The sequence below is a fragment of the Aphelocoma coerulescens genome, chromosome 8, assembly GCF_041296385.1.
Source record: "Aphelocoma coerulescens isolate FSJ_1873_10779 chromosome 8, UR_Acoe_1.0, whole genome shotgun sequence".
In the NCBI taxonomy this organism is placed as follows: Eukaryota; Metazoa; Chordata; class Aves; order Passeriformes; family Corvidae; genus Aphelocoma; species Aphelocoma coerulescens.
In genome coordinates, this window is record NC_091022.1 from 5,502,471 (window position 1) to 5,521,867 (window position 19,397).

The following is a 19,397-nucleotide window of genomic DNA, read 5'->3' on the forward strand; positions in this document are numbered from 1 at the left end:
ATCAGGTCAGGCAGTAGATACCAGCACTCCCTAGACGCTGCATGGGATCTCCCAGACAAGCGTAGAAAATCCAATTCAAAGGAAGGAAATTACAATCAGTCCAGTGCCACACTTGCAATGCATATAAAATGTGCCCTCTTGCCTGCCCGCACAGCAGGAGAACAGTGACACACATTTCCCTCTGGAAAGGCCACTCCACTTTGCATCAAGAGGGCAAAAACTGCGGCATCTAAACTCTGACTTTCAGCTCTACAAGTTTCCTGCTGTCTCCAACCTCCACTAATAACTTGGGATATAAAACTCAGATATCTTGCTCATTTTTGGTGTTCCCTACAGAACCCCTTCCCCTCAATCCCTGCCTCAAACTACCCCTTACCCAGTGGCAAATGCTGAGCTTTATGCTCAGTAAGGGTGGAATGACTGACACAAAGGAAATGATCATTAAAGAAGAGTCAGTTACTGGGATTTTGAGATACCATCTTCATTGCTAAGCAGCAGCTGGATAACAAGCAAATCCACTAGACGGTACAGTACCATCAGAGGTGGCAGAAATAAAGCACAAGTAATCCCTCATACCGTTTTTGTAGCAAGTTAGCTATGACAGATACAGTGGAGTTCAGCATTTTCAACATGTGCTCTCCAAGTCCTAATACTAAGATCTATGCCCAGACAGCCAAGGCCTTCCAAAATATAAGCCTTAAAGCAAAATTATCGATATTTAAATTATTGTGGTCATTCAGTAATTGTAAACTGGTTTTGGCCGATCCCATTCGTTTTATAAACTCCTAATGATGTCAACATCACACACACATCTATGCACAAACATGACATACCCAAAAGTTTTAAACAGCTTTTCATAATGTTGGGGTTTTAGGAGCTCTCCTGGGTTTTTTTTTTTTCTGTTAAAGGAATTTTCCCCATACATGTTGCCAGGGGGACAAATTGCTGGTTACTTAAGAAAAACAAAGACCTAGCCACTAGAGGAGGGATGCATCTGGCTACCCTTTTGTTTCACCTGGGTGTGTGGGCAGTCGGTCTCCGGCACTTGGACAGAGAGGGAGGCTGGAGGCTGCTTCTTCGGCTGTTTTTCCTTCTGCCAGAGAAACCCCGGGATCCCAAGCCTGCCTTCCCTGCCCCGCCGGGAGCCCGGCTGTGGCTGCCCTGCCTGGCAGTTGCTTTGAGCCTTCGCTACGTTGTAGCCCTGCTCACGCTGTCTGACCAGACTTCCGGGGGGGTTCCCACTGCAGCTCCACAGTTTGGATATATCTCGTCTGCCACCCAGGATTTGTGCTCATCCCTGCTGTTCCAGCCTGCTGTTCCCAAGGGTCCAGCTGGACACCAGGATCGGCTGCCCAGGGGTTTGTGAAGCTTTTTGTCCCGTCCCTTCCCGGGATCCCAGGGCACCGGTGCTGCGTGCTCCCCGAGCTCGCTCCGGAGCTCCCCCTGCAACTGCGGGGGAACCATCGCACCTGCCCTGCTCACCGGGAGCCGCCAGCGCCCCTGCTGGCTGCGAGCGGAACTGCACCCGAGGGGAAAGGGCCTGACAGCCGAGAAGGCTGGGACTGGGTTTGTGATTGTTTGCTGTTACTGCCATAGTTACTGTTGTTTGTTTGACTTGTTATACACATATAGATATATAATAGTAAAGAACTGTTATTCCTATTTCCCACATCTTTGCCTAACAGCCCCTTGATTTCAAAATTATAATAACTCGGAGGGAAGGGGGGTTGCATCTGCTATTCCAAGGGAGGCTTCTGCCTTCCTTAGCAGACACCTGTCTTTCAAACCAAGACACATAATTAAGAGGTTTGAAAGGACACCACATGGTACAGACAAGCTCTGATAAAAACACTCAGATTACATCTGGGTATGATCCTAATTGCAAGCTGCATCTTAGAATTATTTTCAATTCTCCATCTTGAAATTAAATGCAAACCACACACTGAAAGCACAGTATCATCAGAAGGCTGAATACCAGTCAGGGAGAATTATATCCTCAATTTATGATAATTAAATGGGTACTCAGTGCATCACTGCCAATCGTTTACAGAAGTCTTATTAGCTGCTCCCCATTCTCTACCAGAAACACACAGGCAATGCCGTTGTTCTGAGATAAACTTACTTTTCAACTAGAGAATATTCTAATAATTTCTGGCTTAGCAACACACGACTCTCCTGCAGTCCTCTGCTGTTGGTTCTCCTCAGTTCAGGAGTGGCTCATCCAGATGGGCTGTTAGCTACAATACCTGAGTCCACCACCAAAACACATGGTATTCCTGGAATATGGGAAGTTACTCTGTTCTGTGTTCAGGGGAAGGAGAAACCTATGACTAATCCAACCAGCCCAGATCTAGAAAATGTTATTAGTACAGAAGAAGGGAAGCAGATGGATACACTGCTACAGAAAATGTCCTCTCTGGGAAAGGTACAGCTTCAAGCTTTTGAGCCCCGTCAAATATCAACGGTTTTGGAGGAAATCCAGCCTGGCTGAAGAGATGCAGCTTCCTGGCCCAAGTCCAGCTGACCTGTGTAGCTCTGTTCCAGCAGGCCCAAACTGCCTCTGAACAGATCCACTGCCACCATTGTCCCACTGAGCACTCCCAGGTACTCCCAGTTAACCAGTAACCTCCCTTCCTGTTTTAAAAACTAATGGATTGGTTAGGAGGAAGCATCTGAGCAAATTTGTAACTTCCAAGGTTAAATCTGCTTGTGAGGCCTAAATATTTTTATAAAAACAAAAAACCAATTTGATTTCAAATTTAAATCTCAGTATCTAAAGACAGAGTCCTGTCTAGTTCTGTGTCAGAAAAGTACACATGATGTTCAGCTGACTACAAATCAGTGTCTGCTTGAATCATATATGGAAAAAATTGGGGATTTAGCAGACCTTTACTAAACATAAACTGTAGAAAAGAATAATGTGAATGCAGTTTTCCAGACCGCAGTCTCCCTTTCAGCAGTCAGACCAGACCTCATTACACCCTCATTACCTTCTGGAATGGCTGAGGACAAGGTTCCATAGCAATGGATTAACACATCCCACCTGAAGATCAAATCGTAAGGCTAGAAAGGACCTCAAAAGGTTATGTAGCCTGTTCCACCAGCCTGATGTTATTGCTGACAAACATTTAGTTGCTTGTTTTCGAAGTCCGACCAAGTCACCTTGATGCCTTGGGGTGGCCAAGGCATCAAGGCATCTAAAAATAAGAGGCTAGACAAAAAAAAGAGAATAAAAGGAGGTATTTATTTGAAGGACCTTCAAAGGTACACTCTGGGCAGTCAAAAGGCTACACCCAAGATGGACGCTGGGTCACGAGTTCTTCACACTTTTATAAGTTTGGTCCATTCGCACATCAGGGTTAATTCTCCAATTATAACTTCAGTTAATTATGTAATTACCCCAAGTTTGCCCCCCTCTCCTTTAGTTTACACAAGGTGTCCTTGAAAAGCAAACCTAGAGAGGCTTTGTTATGTCTAACCAGCATGAGAGAACAGTAGTTAACAGGCCACATGAAACTTCAGTTACACACTAGGCAATACAGGATTTGAAAAATAGAAAAGTTAAAACCTAAAGCATCAACCTTCATAGCCCAAAGCAACATCCCAGACACTCTGCTAAACCGTTCCCACATGGCATTACGTCTTGCCTTTGGGAATTGCTATGTGCCTTGGGTTCACCCAATCCAGCTCCTTCTTCCCACCAAATCCCGCAGCAAACATCAGCAGCCTTGCTCAACTCACTACTTCTTTTGGAAGGTGGGGAAGGGTATGAACTGTCCTCACTCAGAGAAGACATTTTCTGAATCTTTGAGGCATATTATGCAAGAAGAGACAATGCCATCAAAAGATCTGCCGTGTGACTACACAGTTACCAGTTATTAACTCAACACTTGTGTGTTACTCAGGCTGCACAAGCCAACACAGCCCCGGCATTCCGCTTTGCAACCACTATAGATTGGACTTCATCGTCACTTGTTTCATGTAGTATACCAGCATGTCCAAAAGAAGTTTGAAAATAGAATAATTTTGGCACTGTGCTTCAGCATTTGACAATAAAGCAGGGAAACCAGGTGAATTGTGCTGCTTTAATACCAAAATCTGAAATCCATATGTTCAACAGCATTTCCAATTATACACAAAAAATTTCCTGCAGCTGAGTCCCTAAAGGCCCAAAGATCTTTTTATCTTTTGGATCTGTCCTTCCTGAAGACAAAACACTCTTGACCCACATCACTTAATGCTCCAGCATAGCAGTTCTCAAAGAATTATTACCAGAATCAGTTATACAGGACAGAAGATACATTTTTGTAACCATCTTCAATCAAAGAGTACAGAATTTTAACTGATCTTGAATAAGTATCCCCAAATTCTGACCACGTAATGTAATGTCACAGGCAGACCCAGCACTTTTTTTAGTACTGACTTCTGACTGGCCATCTGTGATGGAAGCTACCAAAATAGTCTGTAGCTGCAGAAGCAGCATCACCAAGCACTTGATATCTTCATTAGAAACACACTGGAAATACTTTTCTTGGTACTTTCAAGAGTTAGAGATTATTTTAGTCTTTGATATCAAAACCAGAAAACGAGTACTTCAGCTAAAGTCAGAGCAAGCCACAACCCCTACAGCTGTCTTTGCCCCAAGCCCCATTTATCTCCTACCATTTACCTCAAAACAAAATAAATCTCTAAATTAAATAGTCAGGGTGTGTTCAAGCTGGGTGGAAAACCTGCCAGGCGTTCATGCCCTGGCATAATCTATGTGATATGCTCCTAAATTAAGGCCTGCTGCAATAATTCAAATGCATGTTGACAATGCATATTAAGGATTTTATCACTTTTTTTCTAGTTAAAGATTTCACATATATGTTCAACATTACACCTATCTGTATTAAGGCAAACTGAAACACAATCTAGATTTTCATTGCAAGTTTACTCTGCATATTTTAATAATTTAATTTACAATCATTATTTTAGAAATCTCACCTTTTTCTTAAAATTGAAATAATATTTCCTTTATTTTACTAGTAGCTGAAGTAGCATGTTTGAGCTCTAAAGAGCTGCTACAGTTTTCATGTTTTTATACACTTTTGGTGGGTCTGGACCTTTCTTTAATACTTATAAATGTGGCTTAAATCCTTTGGACACTATTCTTACCAATAGATTGGCTTTTTCCTGGGAATATCTGGCTCGATCAAGTCTCTCTGCTCAGAAGTTTGGTCATGGCATTGTCATCGACAAGTATTTGCACTACTTCAAAACAGACAACTTCAACAGCCAGAAGTCTTGTCCCATCCTTCCTTCTTTTCCTCTCCATAGGTACAGAGGATTAGGATTTCCACTTCCAGTCATTATTAGGCTAGTTTGGAAAATCTGCCCTAAAGACCCCTCGTAACAGCTCAAGTGTACCTTGAATTAAGAGCACAGACACCTAAAGGCCCTGCCAAAACCAGTATTGCCAGGAACCAAAGCTGTCAAAGGTTGTTTGGGCTAAAAAAGATTATCACAGTCACAGCTGTTTGACACACAGCAATATCCCTATGCTTTCTTCACATCATGGTGAGACCAACACAGAATATGGCAAATCAAATACCAGGAGAATTTAACTGCAACAGACAGTAGCACAATTTACAGGACTACCATAAAACAAAGGGAGAAAATGGTCTTCCCAACAGATTTATCAAAAATTCATTTGTTCTTCACATGTAGAGAAGTTAAGATGTGGTAAATAACATAGCACAGACCATCAGGGGGTCCAGGAGGCCCAGAACAGGCTGGCTCCAACAAACTGTCCTTTGCTGTAGCCTGATCAAATACAAACAACTCTCAACGCCTCATTAAATCAAGGCATCATGAAACACGCAGTCTGAAATAAAGACGTTTGATGCCCAAAAGGTCTGTTTTACAGTTTTACAAACAAAAAGTCTAATCCCTGCCGGAGGTTCCTTTACACAGTTCAAGAAATATTCTCCACACTACTTTGGCAGAATCAGTCTTAAAGGTTCCACACTCAGAATTAATTTCTCATTTTCTAACAGATAGAGAGTAGCTCAGAGATAATTCAGCTGTACCACAAGCAGGGCCCACAGACTCAAAACAGATAATGCTTCAGAGGAGAGGACAGGAGGAAATAAAATAAAAATCAGCTTTATGCATACCACCATTAGACGAAGCAGAGAACTGTTCAATCAGGCTGAGCACTAGAGGACACTTTCAGCACCAAAACCAGTGAAATTAAAAGATGAGAAATAGACTGATCATGTATTATGGACATCATAAGTACTTTTAGAAACATTATCTTCCTTTTCCCTGAAGATGGAAGAGATTATTAACTCTAGCAGGACTCCTAAGTACCTCAAGGGTATCTCTGATTTGAGTCCCATCAGCGACATTCAGCTCTGTAACAATCCCAAGAGATTCAGAGACTCCTCAGCCTTCTGGTTCCTTATGATAATCCCTTGAGTGTAGATGACAATGTGAATAATCCAAGAAAAGTCCTACTGGAATACAGAAAGGAGAGAAAGAAGGCTTAATGTTACCCAAAAAAGTTTATTCCACCCCAACTGACAACATTACATTGATCTGAACAAGTGCTGATTTAACTCAGAGGACTTTAAATACTCAGCTTCAGAACACTGTTTAAGCCATTTCTCCCTCATTTGGTCACCTGGGAAGTCCCCAAGTTTACAATCAAAAATTCGTCTTACATTCAAATGGGAAGAGCAGCAGTGGGCAGACAAGTCTAGAAACATGGCCCAAAGGCAGGACTCAGAGCAGGGCTGCACAAGTGACAGCTGGTGATGACTCCAGTACAGCTGTAATGCTTCCTGCAATACCTTGTCCAGTGTAACAACACAAGTGCTCAGCAGGCACACACAAACAAAGCCACCAGTCCTCCATCTTGTATGGAATCACAAGAAATGATGGCCCAGAGTCCTCATGGCACTTCACAACAAACAATTCCTCTATTCGGTCCACAGCAGTAAGATGGAACAATAAGATACCATATCCCTCCCCGAGCACAGGAAAACCTATGTTTTCCCAAACACCACTGAAATCTATGACCTCCCTCATAATACATTAAAAAGTACAGGACCAAAGTTTGCATCTCTGCTAATGATATTAAGAAAAAAATCTGTGTGCTTATTCCCCTCCTGCCTGACAGTAGCTGTGCAGTTTTTCCAGTAAGATGAGGACAATCCTTAAGTTCAAAGTAATGAAAGCAACAACTAATGTCCTCCCACATATGTTCCTTACAAATTATAACTGCACTCTTTAACTGCTCTTCTACCAGCCCGTTCCTCCGAGTGCATCTCTGCTGCTGTTGTGAAGATCTAACAGCAGTGATGACGAGCCCTTAAACCTCTACAACCCCCAGCAGCTCTTCATCCAACAAAATCAAACCCTACAGCAAATTATCCTCTCTTCCCTCCCCAGCCACCATGCACTTGAACTGCAATTACTCCTCCTCTATACTCATTTTTGCTGGTTGAGCAGGGCAGGGAAGACGCCAAAGCATTTATCCATCAAGTCACTGTCTTCTCCCATCAACCCAACCTTTCTTTCTCCAGTAGGAAACACCAAGATATCTTAAAATGCCCACAAAAGTCAAGTGTGGCAAACTAAAAAGCAGGGCAGCTTCAGTTTCCATACAGATTGATTTAAACAGAGCTTTAAATTGCTTAACTTAAAAGTTTGTGATAGAATTCACTGCCCAGATCAGTTTATTTAGAGACAAAAATCATCTCACTGGATCTAACTATGGTTACGTGTTAGGACTTCCTAGGACAGAAGAAACAGATTTTACAAGTAGCCAGGATATCACAGTATACTTAACACTGAATACTTAAATAAAAGGAGCTAATTCACCAAGAAAATGTACCTTCTTACCATGCACTAAAATGAAGAAACTGAGGACAAAAAAACCCTCCAATCCCCCTATACTCAGGGATGGGGGCAGCCTTCTCAAAATGCTTTGGTGCACTCCCTCATCAACACTTCAGACAAGCATCATCTGGTTTTACTGCCACAACAGAACTTTCTCTTTTCCGATAAAGATCAAACTACATAGGAATATGCAGGTTAGAACAAAAACTAATTGCTACAGGAATCGTCCCTGCCATCAAAAATAAATAAATAAATAAATAAATACAGCTGTAACTTTACTTACACTAACCTGCACTTCTAGGTCACTGGAACACTGTTGTGCAAGTAACCTCATAGCAGAGCACAAAGAAAGTGCAGTAACAGCATCCACAATAAGCTGTGTTCTGCAGCAAGGGGAGACTCAGGCAGACTGGAAAGAGGGGTACAGTTTGTTGACAGTGATACATTCTATAAGGATGATATTCTACATATAGCTACAGCCATATTCTAGGAAGCGGGACACTATTTACTAGGGTTCTGGGTCAGTGATAATGATAATGAGCACTATCACTCCAAGCAGCAGTCCCACCCTGCTCTTAACCATTAGCACTCCAATTCTGTTGCACACCACTTCACCCTTTTTGTCAGCACATCTGTAGTAACACGATGAATGGGATCAGGAAACCAACTCAGACCAAACCCCGTGGGTAGAAAACAAAACTAAAGCAGTTTTAACCTAGTGTGGTTCCCCAATTCAGCTTACTTTACACTTGGTTATAAACTTATGCCATCAAATCAGAGTTGAGGGTGAGGGAGAGTGAGAAACTTCCATCAAGATCTGTTCAAGTTTAAAACCCACCCTTGGTCTGTATGGCCAAGCTTTTGCCAAGTGCTAAGCGAGCCAGGTTCTCTGGTTACTGCAGCCCTCTTCTCTCTGGCACACATTCACCTTCCCTCCAGCAGGAAAATGTGCCCAGCACCTGCTAACCTGCACAGGCACTCCCATCCCTGCTGTTACCTCCCTACAGAGGAGCACGCTCAAACCCCGGCACAGAAACAAGCACACCACAGCTGAGGGAAAGTTCTGGAAGTGCTGCTTTACCCCAGCTGGACACTGCCTGCTTCTCTTGCAACAGGCACACTCATTTGGATCATTCAAACATGATCACCCTACCAGCTAACTTTCACAAGTTATAATGGCATCAACCAACTTCAGCACATTTGAACAAGCCTTGTTTCCTTAAGAATCTAGGTTTGAAAAACAAAAAATTATCACAGGTACACCCAGACTTCAGCACAGGTTGACCCCGGGTGGCAGGAGGATGCTCAATAATTCGGATGCCCATGATAGGAAAAAGGGAGCAAGTAATAGCTGCCCAGAGACCTTAGGAGTATGGTGTATGTCTTGGGGCTCTCAGCAAGAATGATCTCCTTCAGCAGAAAGCTCAGTGGGGAATTGCTTGACACTTTTTTTATTGTGATTCTTTTTACTTCATAGGTCATCACAAAAAGCTGGTTGATCCAAAGTAAATAGCAGCCATCATCAATCTTTGCCTTTTTAAATCATTACCCTCACCCTCAAAGAAGAATAAGAAGTGTTGCTCATATTAAATATTGGCAGAAATTCTAGTTATCAAATGAGACATCTTGTATAGAGAAAAAAAGAGACAAAACTACACAGGAGACTTTATGTTCCCCCAAAGAAAACATTGTGTTATGAGGTGCCACCTGGAAGGCCAAAGCAGGCCCCACTACACGTCCCCTGTCTAAAATTCAGGAGTAAACAGTGTATGAAAGTAGCATTCATCATTTCAGAAAACAAAAAAGCTGGAGGGAATACTTTCCAAGACTGACTGGTTTTGTTTGGATACCAAGACAAATCAAGAAAGCCGTGGAACAGCTGGAGCAAGGCCTCCAGGGCAGTCAGGGCTGGAGCACTTGCATTTGGGACTGGAGGAGAGGCTGTGGGAGCCAGGTTTGGTCAGCCTGAGGTAGGGAAGGCTCCAGGGCACCCACAGCTACCACATGCCTCCAGGGAGGGGATTGAGAAGATGAATCCAGGTTCTTCGTGTGGTGGGAGGACAAGAGAATGGGCATAAGTTAAAAAAGGAGAGGTTCAGACTGGATGTACAGAAAATCTTTTCCACCACGAGAACATTCAAGCAGTAGCATGGGCTGCCCCAAAAGGCTAAGATGTCTCCATCCCTGGAGGTTTTCAAGCTCTGGGCACTTGGTCTGACCCCAGAGCTGTCTCTGCTGTGAGCAGGAGGCTGGACAGGGGCCTCCTGAGGTCTCCTCCAGCCCAAGTTACCTTGTGATCCTGCTAACTTCAAGAAGCCCGTTGCAGGGACACAGGGTTCTCTATTAAGAGGTTACATTTACTAATTTTTTCCTTCATATACTCTCAAGATAATTAAATAACTGGCTTCGTCTTGCTGGGACTCATTTAAACAGTATTCTGGTTGGTGCCTTTCCAGGACAGACAAGCATCAGCTCTACATCATCCTGACCAGGAATCAGTACCAGAACATGTTCACACAAAGACTGCAATTACCTCTGCTCTACCCTCCTCCTTCAACAGTGAAGAAACACTGCAAGAGGTGCATCTCGGGCCAGCAGACAGCAAAGGAGCAACCATGAAGACACACAACAGATGCAGAAGTTAATGGAGCTACTGATGAGTCTTTGAAAAGAGACCCACAATTTGAATTATTAAAGCAGTAAACCTTTAATGAAGTTGGTTATAGCCTCATCATAAGGCTACAGGAAAACTACCTACTGGTTCATCAGCACTGGAATTTCTAAGCAGTGTTCAAGCCCTGTAATTTAAGCACTTTTTATTCTACATTTGTGCTTGTGCTAAAAGCCACAATTTACCAGGGCAATGACGTACTTAACTGGTAACTGAGCTCACATCTTTTTAAAATGCAATTGAGACAGTCATCTGTCAAACTGCTAAACTTCTGAATCCTAGCTAACCCCATTTTGAACATTAACATATAAAATTGGCATTGAAGATCATTTCTCTAAAGTGAACAAACATGGACTAAAGCTCAACACCGGCTTATAAAATGGATGTGCTCAGAAGTTTCTGTGCTATTGTGTCAGAAATCCTATCAGTGATGTTTTACTTAAAAGTGACTTATTTTACATCTAGCAGGATACATGAAACATTTACTGTAAGACAAGTGCCGCATGAGATTAATTTGATTTATGGGGAGTACTTGTAGATTCCCCAAGCAGCACAAATAGCATGGATACAAATTTTCAGTCAGATGAGATGAACAAGTTCACCTGAACAGGGAGACTTGAACTGTGCACACTTCCTAAAATATCTTTTAGATTCTTATTTCCTAAAAGGACCCTCTGAAAGGTCTACTCACTTTACCAGATGCAATGCAAATCTTTGCGAAGCAAGTCAAAGAATGACTCCAGAGAAGTATGTAGGAAACTAGATGGGAGAGAACACACTCCAATATTCTTGACAGGTGACCTTGAAAAGGATAAGACTGGGAAAGCAAAAATCCCAAAAATCTGTTGCAACATAGGAAGATGACTTAAAAATAGACTCTCCTGCAACTTTTCAAGAGACTCAGTACACATAGCCTTATTTGCTCTTCCTGGAAGACTTCTGTAGGAGGCTCATGTGTTTCTCAGTTCTCACAGGTTGACTGAAGGGGCACAATCCCTTCAAGGACAGCATTTTAAAGGACAGCTGATTCACACACATGCAGAAAGCAAGAAACTAGAAGTGGAAGAGTTAAGGTAATCCAGCTAAAAGTGCCTTCGTTCCCTGCTCATCTTTTCAGCAGTTCGATTCTTGCAGAGTCATTAGTTCACTAGTTATTCAACCATTACATTTTCACCTTAGAAATCTGGCTCACTTCTGTCTAAAATTCAAATACACCGAAGAATGATTTCTCACAGAAACTTTTCTGTCTCTCCTTAGTGTTAAGACAACGAAGACAGCAAAGACTAATTGCTCCATGTCTTCATTTGGCACAATGATTTGTTAAGTTGCCCTCTCCCATTGTTACACTTTGGTCTATTCCTTCTTCATTACAGTTGGACTGAGCCTGTCCTGCCACAGTAAAAAGGAGGATGTCCTCCTCCTTAAGACAGGGGACTAACAGAACTGGCTCCGAGAGTCTGAGGCTCTATTCCCAGTTCCCTTTATGAGCTTGGGCTGCAGTAATCTGCAGCTGCATTTCTGCCCTATGCAAATCAAACAATTTAAATATACACTCTGTGGATGTAAGAAGCATTTCACAGCTTTTGAAGGAAACCTCCCCAAGCATACCTTCTACACAGAGAACAAACCCCAGCAGTCTTTAGAGGCAGAAGGAAGGTGATGGACTACAGAGTGCTTGAAAAGTTTGGAAGGGGGACTGTCCTGTTGTTTTAGGAAGAGATAAGATTCTTGATGACAGGGTCACTGCCTGTAACACATTAGTGCCCACATGCTTCAGCGCTGTTGCTTTGGCACAATACAAACAAAGAAGTCAGGAAAAAGCAAGAACAACCCAGGATGAGCTGAAGTGTGGGAGGAACAAAGAGAGGAGAAACAGGTGATTCCTGCCCACAGCTTGCAGGTAGGATCTCCAGCTTGGCGCAGCAGAACGCTAAAGAAGAGCCTGGTGGTTCAGGAAGGCGACAGGGGCAGGGACATGTGTGACTTCAGTGGTAGGGCCTCCCACAACACAAAGCAGCCAAAGGACCCGTGCAGTCACAGGAAGGAACAGGGAGCCAGACGTTACAATACTATTAAGACACATCTTACAATAAAAAAGCAAGTCTTTTACTGGTAGAAGATTGCTAATAATAAGGCATTTAAGAGCATTTTCATAATGTAAGAGGAAAGAAAGAATGAAGAAGTTTTGTGACAGCATAGGTGTACTCACCTGGAAGAGAAAAAGGTTCATAAACTCACTATTAGATAAAAAGATTACGTTTTTTCTTTTTTGAATAAATAAATTTGAGGTAGGATCTGGACTAACAGAAGGAAGCAGAGATAAAAGACAAGATGAGGAGGAAGGGAAGGATTTTGAGAACCAGCAAGGAGAGGCCGCTGAAGTGTTTCAGAACTTAGGATAGAAAACGCTTTCGAAATGTAAAATCCTCATCGAATTCACTCCTTCTAAATCCTTCCCGAGCCCTCAACTCCTCAGAAGGAATGTGCATGCCCTTTTGGCATACCTGCTCCTTTTCCGTGAGGTGTTCTGGAAGGGTCAGGGTGACACAACACGATCAACCTGGACATTTAGTACTTTACAGCTACTGAAAAGCCACTTGTACCACACGACACTGCTTTCCAAAACCACTAGAGAACGAGCATCTGAGCATAAGTTCACCCCAAAGCCTATCAAAGTTCAATGAAGAATGAACGTATCAACGTGAAGTATCTCGTGCTGTCGACTTGAGGGACTCGGGAACGGTTCTGTTTCAAAGCACAGCCCTGGCACCCTCACTCCTCTCCCAACCGCTCAGCTGACCGTCCCCAGCACCGACCGGCTGTGTCAGCCGTGACGGAGAGCTTCCAGCCGATGGCGAGGGCTGAGACACTACTCCTGCTACTCCCGTTCTCCCAGAGCACCTCCCAGGGCTGCGAGCACTGGTCCCGCTCCACCACCGGGGTCAAACTTCGCGGTCGCTCCGTAACGGCGGGTTACTCCGCCACCTCCTTGGGAAGCGATGGAGAATTGCGGCAGGGAAGCCGGTGGACTCTCCTACCCTACCCGCGGCTCCAAGGCACCGGCGTGACCTTGCTGGGGAGCCCCTAGGCCATGCGGCAACCAAGCCCGCCCGCGCGCGGGGCTCGGGAGCGCGGCGACTGGGTCCCCCGCACCGCCCCGGGCACGTCCCGCTCACCGCCCAGCGCCTCTCACTGCCGCTGCGAGGCCTGAGGTCTCCACGTCCGCCCGCTCCCCGCCGTCCCTGGGCCGCCCGGCCGCGGCCTCATCTGCCCGCCGCGCTCCGGAGATACTCACCGGAGATACTGCGCGCACAGCAGGCTCATCCTCCGCCGCTCGCCGCCCGTCCCACCGCGGCTCTCACAGCCCGGGCCGGCCCGCCGCCCCCGCGCCGCCGCCGCCACCGCCTCCCGCCGCCGCCATCTTCCCGTGCAGGGCCCGCGGGGAGGAAGGGGCGGGGTATCCCCGCTCTGCACTCCAGTCAGGCAGGACTGCTCACGCCCCGCCGGCCCCGCCGCTCCGGCCCCTCGGCGGCCTGGGTAGCCCCGGCTTCGCCGCTCCGGCACCGGCAGCGTCCGCTCGCCGCCCTCCTACCCCGCTGAGGCGCCGCGACCCTCCCGCCGCGCAGACTGCGCTTCCGGGCCAGACCCCGCCCCCGCCGGCACTTCCGGCGGCGCCATCGGCAAACTCTTCCCCCGCCCGCTGCCTTGGCAACCGAGGGGGTGGCGGGGCGTCGCCATGGCAACCACGGCGCATCCCGGGGCCTGCATCTGCGGCCTGGCCCGAGCAGCGACAGCCGGCTTTCTCACATCTCCGCTCTCGGCCCTCGGAGGGGTGGCTTGCCGAGAGGCCCATGGCGCTGGCGGGAGCCGCAGTCACAGAATCATAGAAACAGAGAACAGGGCAGGTCGGAAGAGACCACAGGGTGTCATCCGGTCCCACCTCCCTGCTCAAGTAAGGTCATCAGAGAGCACAAGGCACAGGACTGTGTCCAGATGAGTCTGGAATATCCCCAGTGAGGGAGACTCCACACCCTCTCTGGTGTCTGTTCCAGTGCTTGGTCACTGCACAGGAAAGAAATTCTTCCTTGTGTTCAGGTGGAATTTCCTAGGCATCCATTTCTACCCGTGGTCTCTTGTCCCATTGCTGGGTCCCAGGACGCAGAGTCTGGTCCTTGTTCTGAGCCCTCCCTGCAGACGGGGACAGACAGGGATGAGGTCCCCTCTCAGCTGGGTCTCCTCAAGGCTGAACAGCCCCAGGTCCCTCAGCCTGTCCTTGTGAGAGAGCTGCTCCATGCCCTTCCTCATCTCTGCAGCCTCCGTGGGACCTGCTCCAGGAGCTCCAGGTCTCTCCTGTCCTGAGGAGCCCAGACCTGGAAACAGCACTCCAGATGTGCCTCACTAGGGCTGAGCAGAGGGGCAGGATGACCTCCCTGACCGCTGGGAATGCTCTTCCTGATGCATCCCAGGGTTGTGTTGGCCTTCTTGGCCACAAGGGAACACTGCTCGCTCAGACCCTCAGCACAAAGGTGGTAGTGGCCTTACACTTTTGTGACAAGAAAAGTTTCAGCAGGAACAGCGCATGTAGGCTTGGACTTCCCACAGAGAATCGTAGCTCTATCAATCTTGGAAGAGACCTTTAAGGTCATCAAGTCCAGCCATCAACAGTGTTGCTGAAGCACACACCAAATGAAGGGGAAAAAGGAAACTTATTTTTATTAAGGCCATTATCACTCACTGACTCTTATTCTTCATAATTTACAAGCTGAAGTTAACATTGGAAAGAGACTGGGGGCAAAAATATGTCAGTAAGGAATAAATGCATGAATAGGAATCACACCCATTTTGCAATTATAGAATAGAATTGTGAAGGTTGGAAGAGACCTTTAGGATCATCAAGTCCAACCGTCAACCCAGCACTGCCATACTGCCATGGTAACTCCTAAGCCACTAAACACATCACCCAGTGCCACATCCAGATGCCTCTTGAACACCTCCAGAGATGGTGCCTCCATCACCTCCCTGGGCAAGATAGGAAGATAAGAGGGAGTCACAAACCAGACCTCCTGTTCCTTGCCTACTTGCCACATGGGGGATTTCCAGGGTTTGGCAGCTTGGATGTCTGGCCCCAAGGATCACTCCAAAATGTCCCAAACACGCCTCATCTAAATTACCCAAAGCCCCTGATGCTACCAGCCCCACTGCCTGGGAGGCAGCAAGGTCAGGCATGGGATGGGTTCCGCAGCAGGGCTATGGCCCAGAGATATGGCCCATGGCTGAGGAGTTGGCCCATAGAATCCCAGCATGGTTTGGGTGGGAACAGACATTGAAGATCACTTCATTCTAACCCTCCTGACATGGGCAGGGACACCTTCCACTCAACTGGGTTGCTCTGAGCCCTGTGCAACCTGGCCTGGAACACTTTGAAGGATGGGGCAGCCACAGCTGCTCTGGGCAACCTGTGCCAGGGCCTCACCACCTCACAGGGAGGAATTTCTGCTCAACATCCCATCCAACCCTGCCCTCTGGCAGTGGGAAACCATTCTTCCTTGTCCTGTCACTCCATCCCTTTTAAATTGTCTCTCTCCATCTTTGCTTCCCTCAGGTACTGCAAAGCCACAGTTAGGTCACACTGAAGCTTCTTTTCTCCAGGCTGAATGACCCCAATTCTCTCAGCCTTTCCTCGTAACAAAGCTGCTCCATCCTTCTGATCATCTTGGTAGCCTTGTCTGGACTCTCTCCAACAGCTCCATGTCCTTCCTGTGCTGGGGACTCTGGAGCTGGACATAGTGCTCCAGAGGGTCATCTCAGCACAGAGCCAGGACATGGACACATCAGGCAGTAACCTTGCACCTGGGTACAACATTCTGTCACAGCTCAATATTTACAATTTTCCTACTATTTATACCATATGGTGTTGAAGAATGGTTAGAGGATCAGGGACATGGATCATTGATAGAGCTGTAGGCTACAGATCAATAAAAGAGCTGTACAAGCAAATGCCTGCACGAGAAACAAGCCTGAGAACCAAAAGGGAGTTTTAAGGAGGTACAGTGCTGTGCTGATAAGATGTACTGACCATGAGAGGGGAGGAAGAACTTTGATTTCTCAAGTTAAAACATAAATAGTAGAAGCTTGCCAATGTAGTCTTTTATCCAACCCAATTATGTGGAAACAAGAATGCACTTTCGTAAGTTTAAACCAATCAAGAACTGACAAGCATGTATACTCATACTATGTAAGTGCCTTTGTATTACCAATAAACAAAGCTTGCTTTATCAATCACACTGATTGTCTGCATGTCTTCCCTCGCCGAAGTCAGCAAGATGGCCCCTGAGCAGGGACTGGCACTTCGTTTTCTTGACTAGGTGGGAGACTGAAGAGGCACCAGTAGCAGCGACGGGAGGGCGGAAGATCAGCAGCTGCAGGCAAGTGCCTGATCTGTGCCTGGACTGACCTAACAGGGGGGTCCGCCATTCGGCTGACAAGGGCTAAACTGAAAAGGTTGCACAACTCCTGTCGACAGGGAACAGCAGTAGGACACGGACAGCAGTAGGACGCAGGTATGGAAACAGAGGTGGCCCTTGATTTATTTTTACGCTTTTTAGAAAAGCAGGGAGTTAAGGAGATAAACCTTAATAAGGAATTGGCAGGGTTAGTGGAGTTTGGAAAAGCAAAAGGGTATTTTAAAGATTCAGGGTCGCTGTTTCATGAACAGCAATGGAGAGAGTATGGTGAGTGCTTATGGAATTTAGGTATAGATGAGAATAAGGAAGCTAAGAAGTTAATGAAACCATGGAGAGCAGTTACTAATTGCCTAAAACAATGTCATGTCGAAAAACAGGTAGCAGCAGTTGCTATGGCTCATTTAGAAGGCAAAGACCCTCCACCTGGCATAATGACATGCAGGAGCGATTATGTTCCCACGCCACCAATAGGGTGCTCCGTAGCTGTTAAACCCCTTACAGATCAGACACCGTATGTTGTACCTACCGCACCCCCCGCAGAAGAGAAAGATGAGTTACCAGAAAGTGACAAAAAAGAGTTAGAACAAGAAGCCGCTAGATGTCACCAAGAGTTTGCTGAAAAGGAAAATCGCAAAGCATGTAACAGTCCTAAGTCACGAATTAACCGAGTTGACTGGGGAAACATAGTAAGAACAGCCCTTGAGAATAAAGACTGTGAACTCGCAGAAGCGATCAGAGATCCGTTCGCCTTCTCAGTAATATATCAAGCAGGCGGGGGGGGGAATAGTAGGAGAATATAGACCTGTAGACTGGAAATTATTAACTCAGTTACGGAGCACAGTTAATGAGTCAGGACTGCACAGTGAACCAGCTAAGCAAATGTTAAACTATGTGTGGGGGAGTGGAATTATTTGCCCAGAAGATATTAAAACCATTGTTAGAATGATTATGACCCCATCACAAGTCATGCTGTGACAGGTGCATTGGAATAGGCTCTGTGATGCCTCTGCTAACATACCCCGTAACCAAGGGGATCCCTTGCATGGGGTCACCGTAGAACAGCTTACAGGATCCGGTCAGTTTGCCAGAGTGGAAATGCAAGTGCAAGTGGGACCAGAGGTATTATTAGAAGCTACGCGGCTTGCACAGCAAGCCATCAATTATATTAAAACAACACCCCCTCAGCCCTCCTACCTGTCGATCAAGTGAGGAAGAGATGAGCCCTTTTCAAGTTTTGTTGACAGAGTTACTAATGCTATACACAATTCAGATGTACAAGACTTTATGAGAGGACCATTATTAAGACAGTGTGTAATGGAGAATTGTAATTCTGCCACCCGATCCATATTAGTTACATTGCCAGCAGACGCACCAGTAGAGCTGATGCTAGATAGAATGAGCCGAGTGCCAGTAGGGCCACAGGCAATGCTAGTGGAAGCTGTCAAAGATTTAGGGAAAGATCTAATGCATGCCCAGACTCAAGCTTTTGCAGCCCTTGCTCCCTTGAAACGGGGAGAAGCACCAAGAGGTGGGTACTATAATAAGCCTAAAGAAGTCAAGTGCTTCCGATGTGGTCGCAAAGGACACATGAAACAGCAGTGTCAGGTCCAACAAGTATGGTGCCGTAATTGCAATATCAATACTCACTCCACGGAAGCCTGCCGGAAAAAGCCGGGAAACGGGAGACTGAGCGCGAAGGGTTGTGGCGCGCCGACACCAACAGCTGCCCCAATAGTAGCGATGCCAGTCTCCACAGCTCCCCACAATCTGCCAAGTGCCTTCGGCCGGCAACCCGAGGAAGCCTCGGTTTGGACCTGGCAACAGCAATAGATGTGACTTTGATTGACGATCGACCCCAGAAGATTCCAACAGGCATCAAAGGGCCCCTAGTCATCAATGGGCAGTGCCATGGGGCTCTGCTGTTAGGTTGCTCTTCTAGCAGCCTGAAAGGGCTTTTTATATTGCCCGGCCTAATTGAAAAAGACTATAAAGGAGAGATTTGCATCATGGCTCAAACTCACTTTCCACCTGTGCACATCCCAGCACATAGCAAAATTGCTCAATTGATACCTTTGCCTCACCTGACTGCAGCTATAGCCGAAGAAGCGCCAGAGCGGGGAACAAGAAATTTTGGTTCAACTGGGAGTCTCGCTCTTCTTACCCTCCCGCTAGCTCGGCGGCCAGTTGCTACTGCCATGTTCACTCATGGCAGCGATTCCATAACATTATCTGCTCTCTTAGACTCTGGAGCAGACTTAACAATAGTGGCCAATTCATGCTGGCCTCAACATTGGCCCCTTCAACATGCAGCAGGAGGAATCGAAGGTGTCGGAGGCATTGCGTCAGTACAATGCAGCCGGGATCGAATTCAAATC

At 46.2% G+C, this 19,397-nt stretch overlaps 1 protein-coding gene across 5 annotated transcripts in view; it reads right to left on the reverse strand.

The window, feature by feature from the left end:
• Positions 1-14,175, reverse strand: part of SMG7 (SMG7 nonsense mediated mRNA decay factor) — a 53,056-nt gene extending 38,881 nt beyond the window's left edge. For 3 of the 5 annotated variants that reach the window (XM_069023204.1, XM_069023205.1, XM_069023203.1), the window contains exon 1: positions 13,854-14,175. In XM_069023204.1, coding sequence (XP_068879305.1) covers positions 13,854-13,882 — 29 coding nt within the window. In that variant the 5' untranslated portion in view covers positions 13,883-14,175. The remainder of the gene's footprint in view (positions 1-13,853) is intronic. The other 2 variants (XM_069023206.1, XM_069023207.1) reach the window with 1 other exon arrangement.
• Between the last annotated feature and the right edge of the window lie 5,222 nt (positions 14,176-19,397).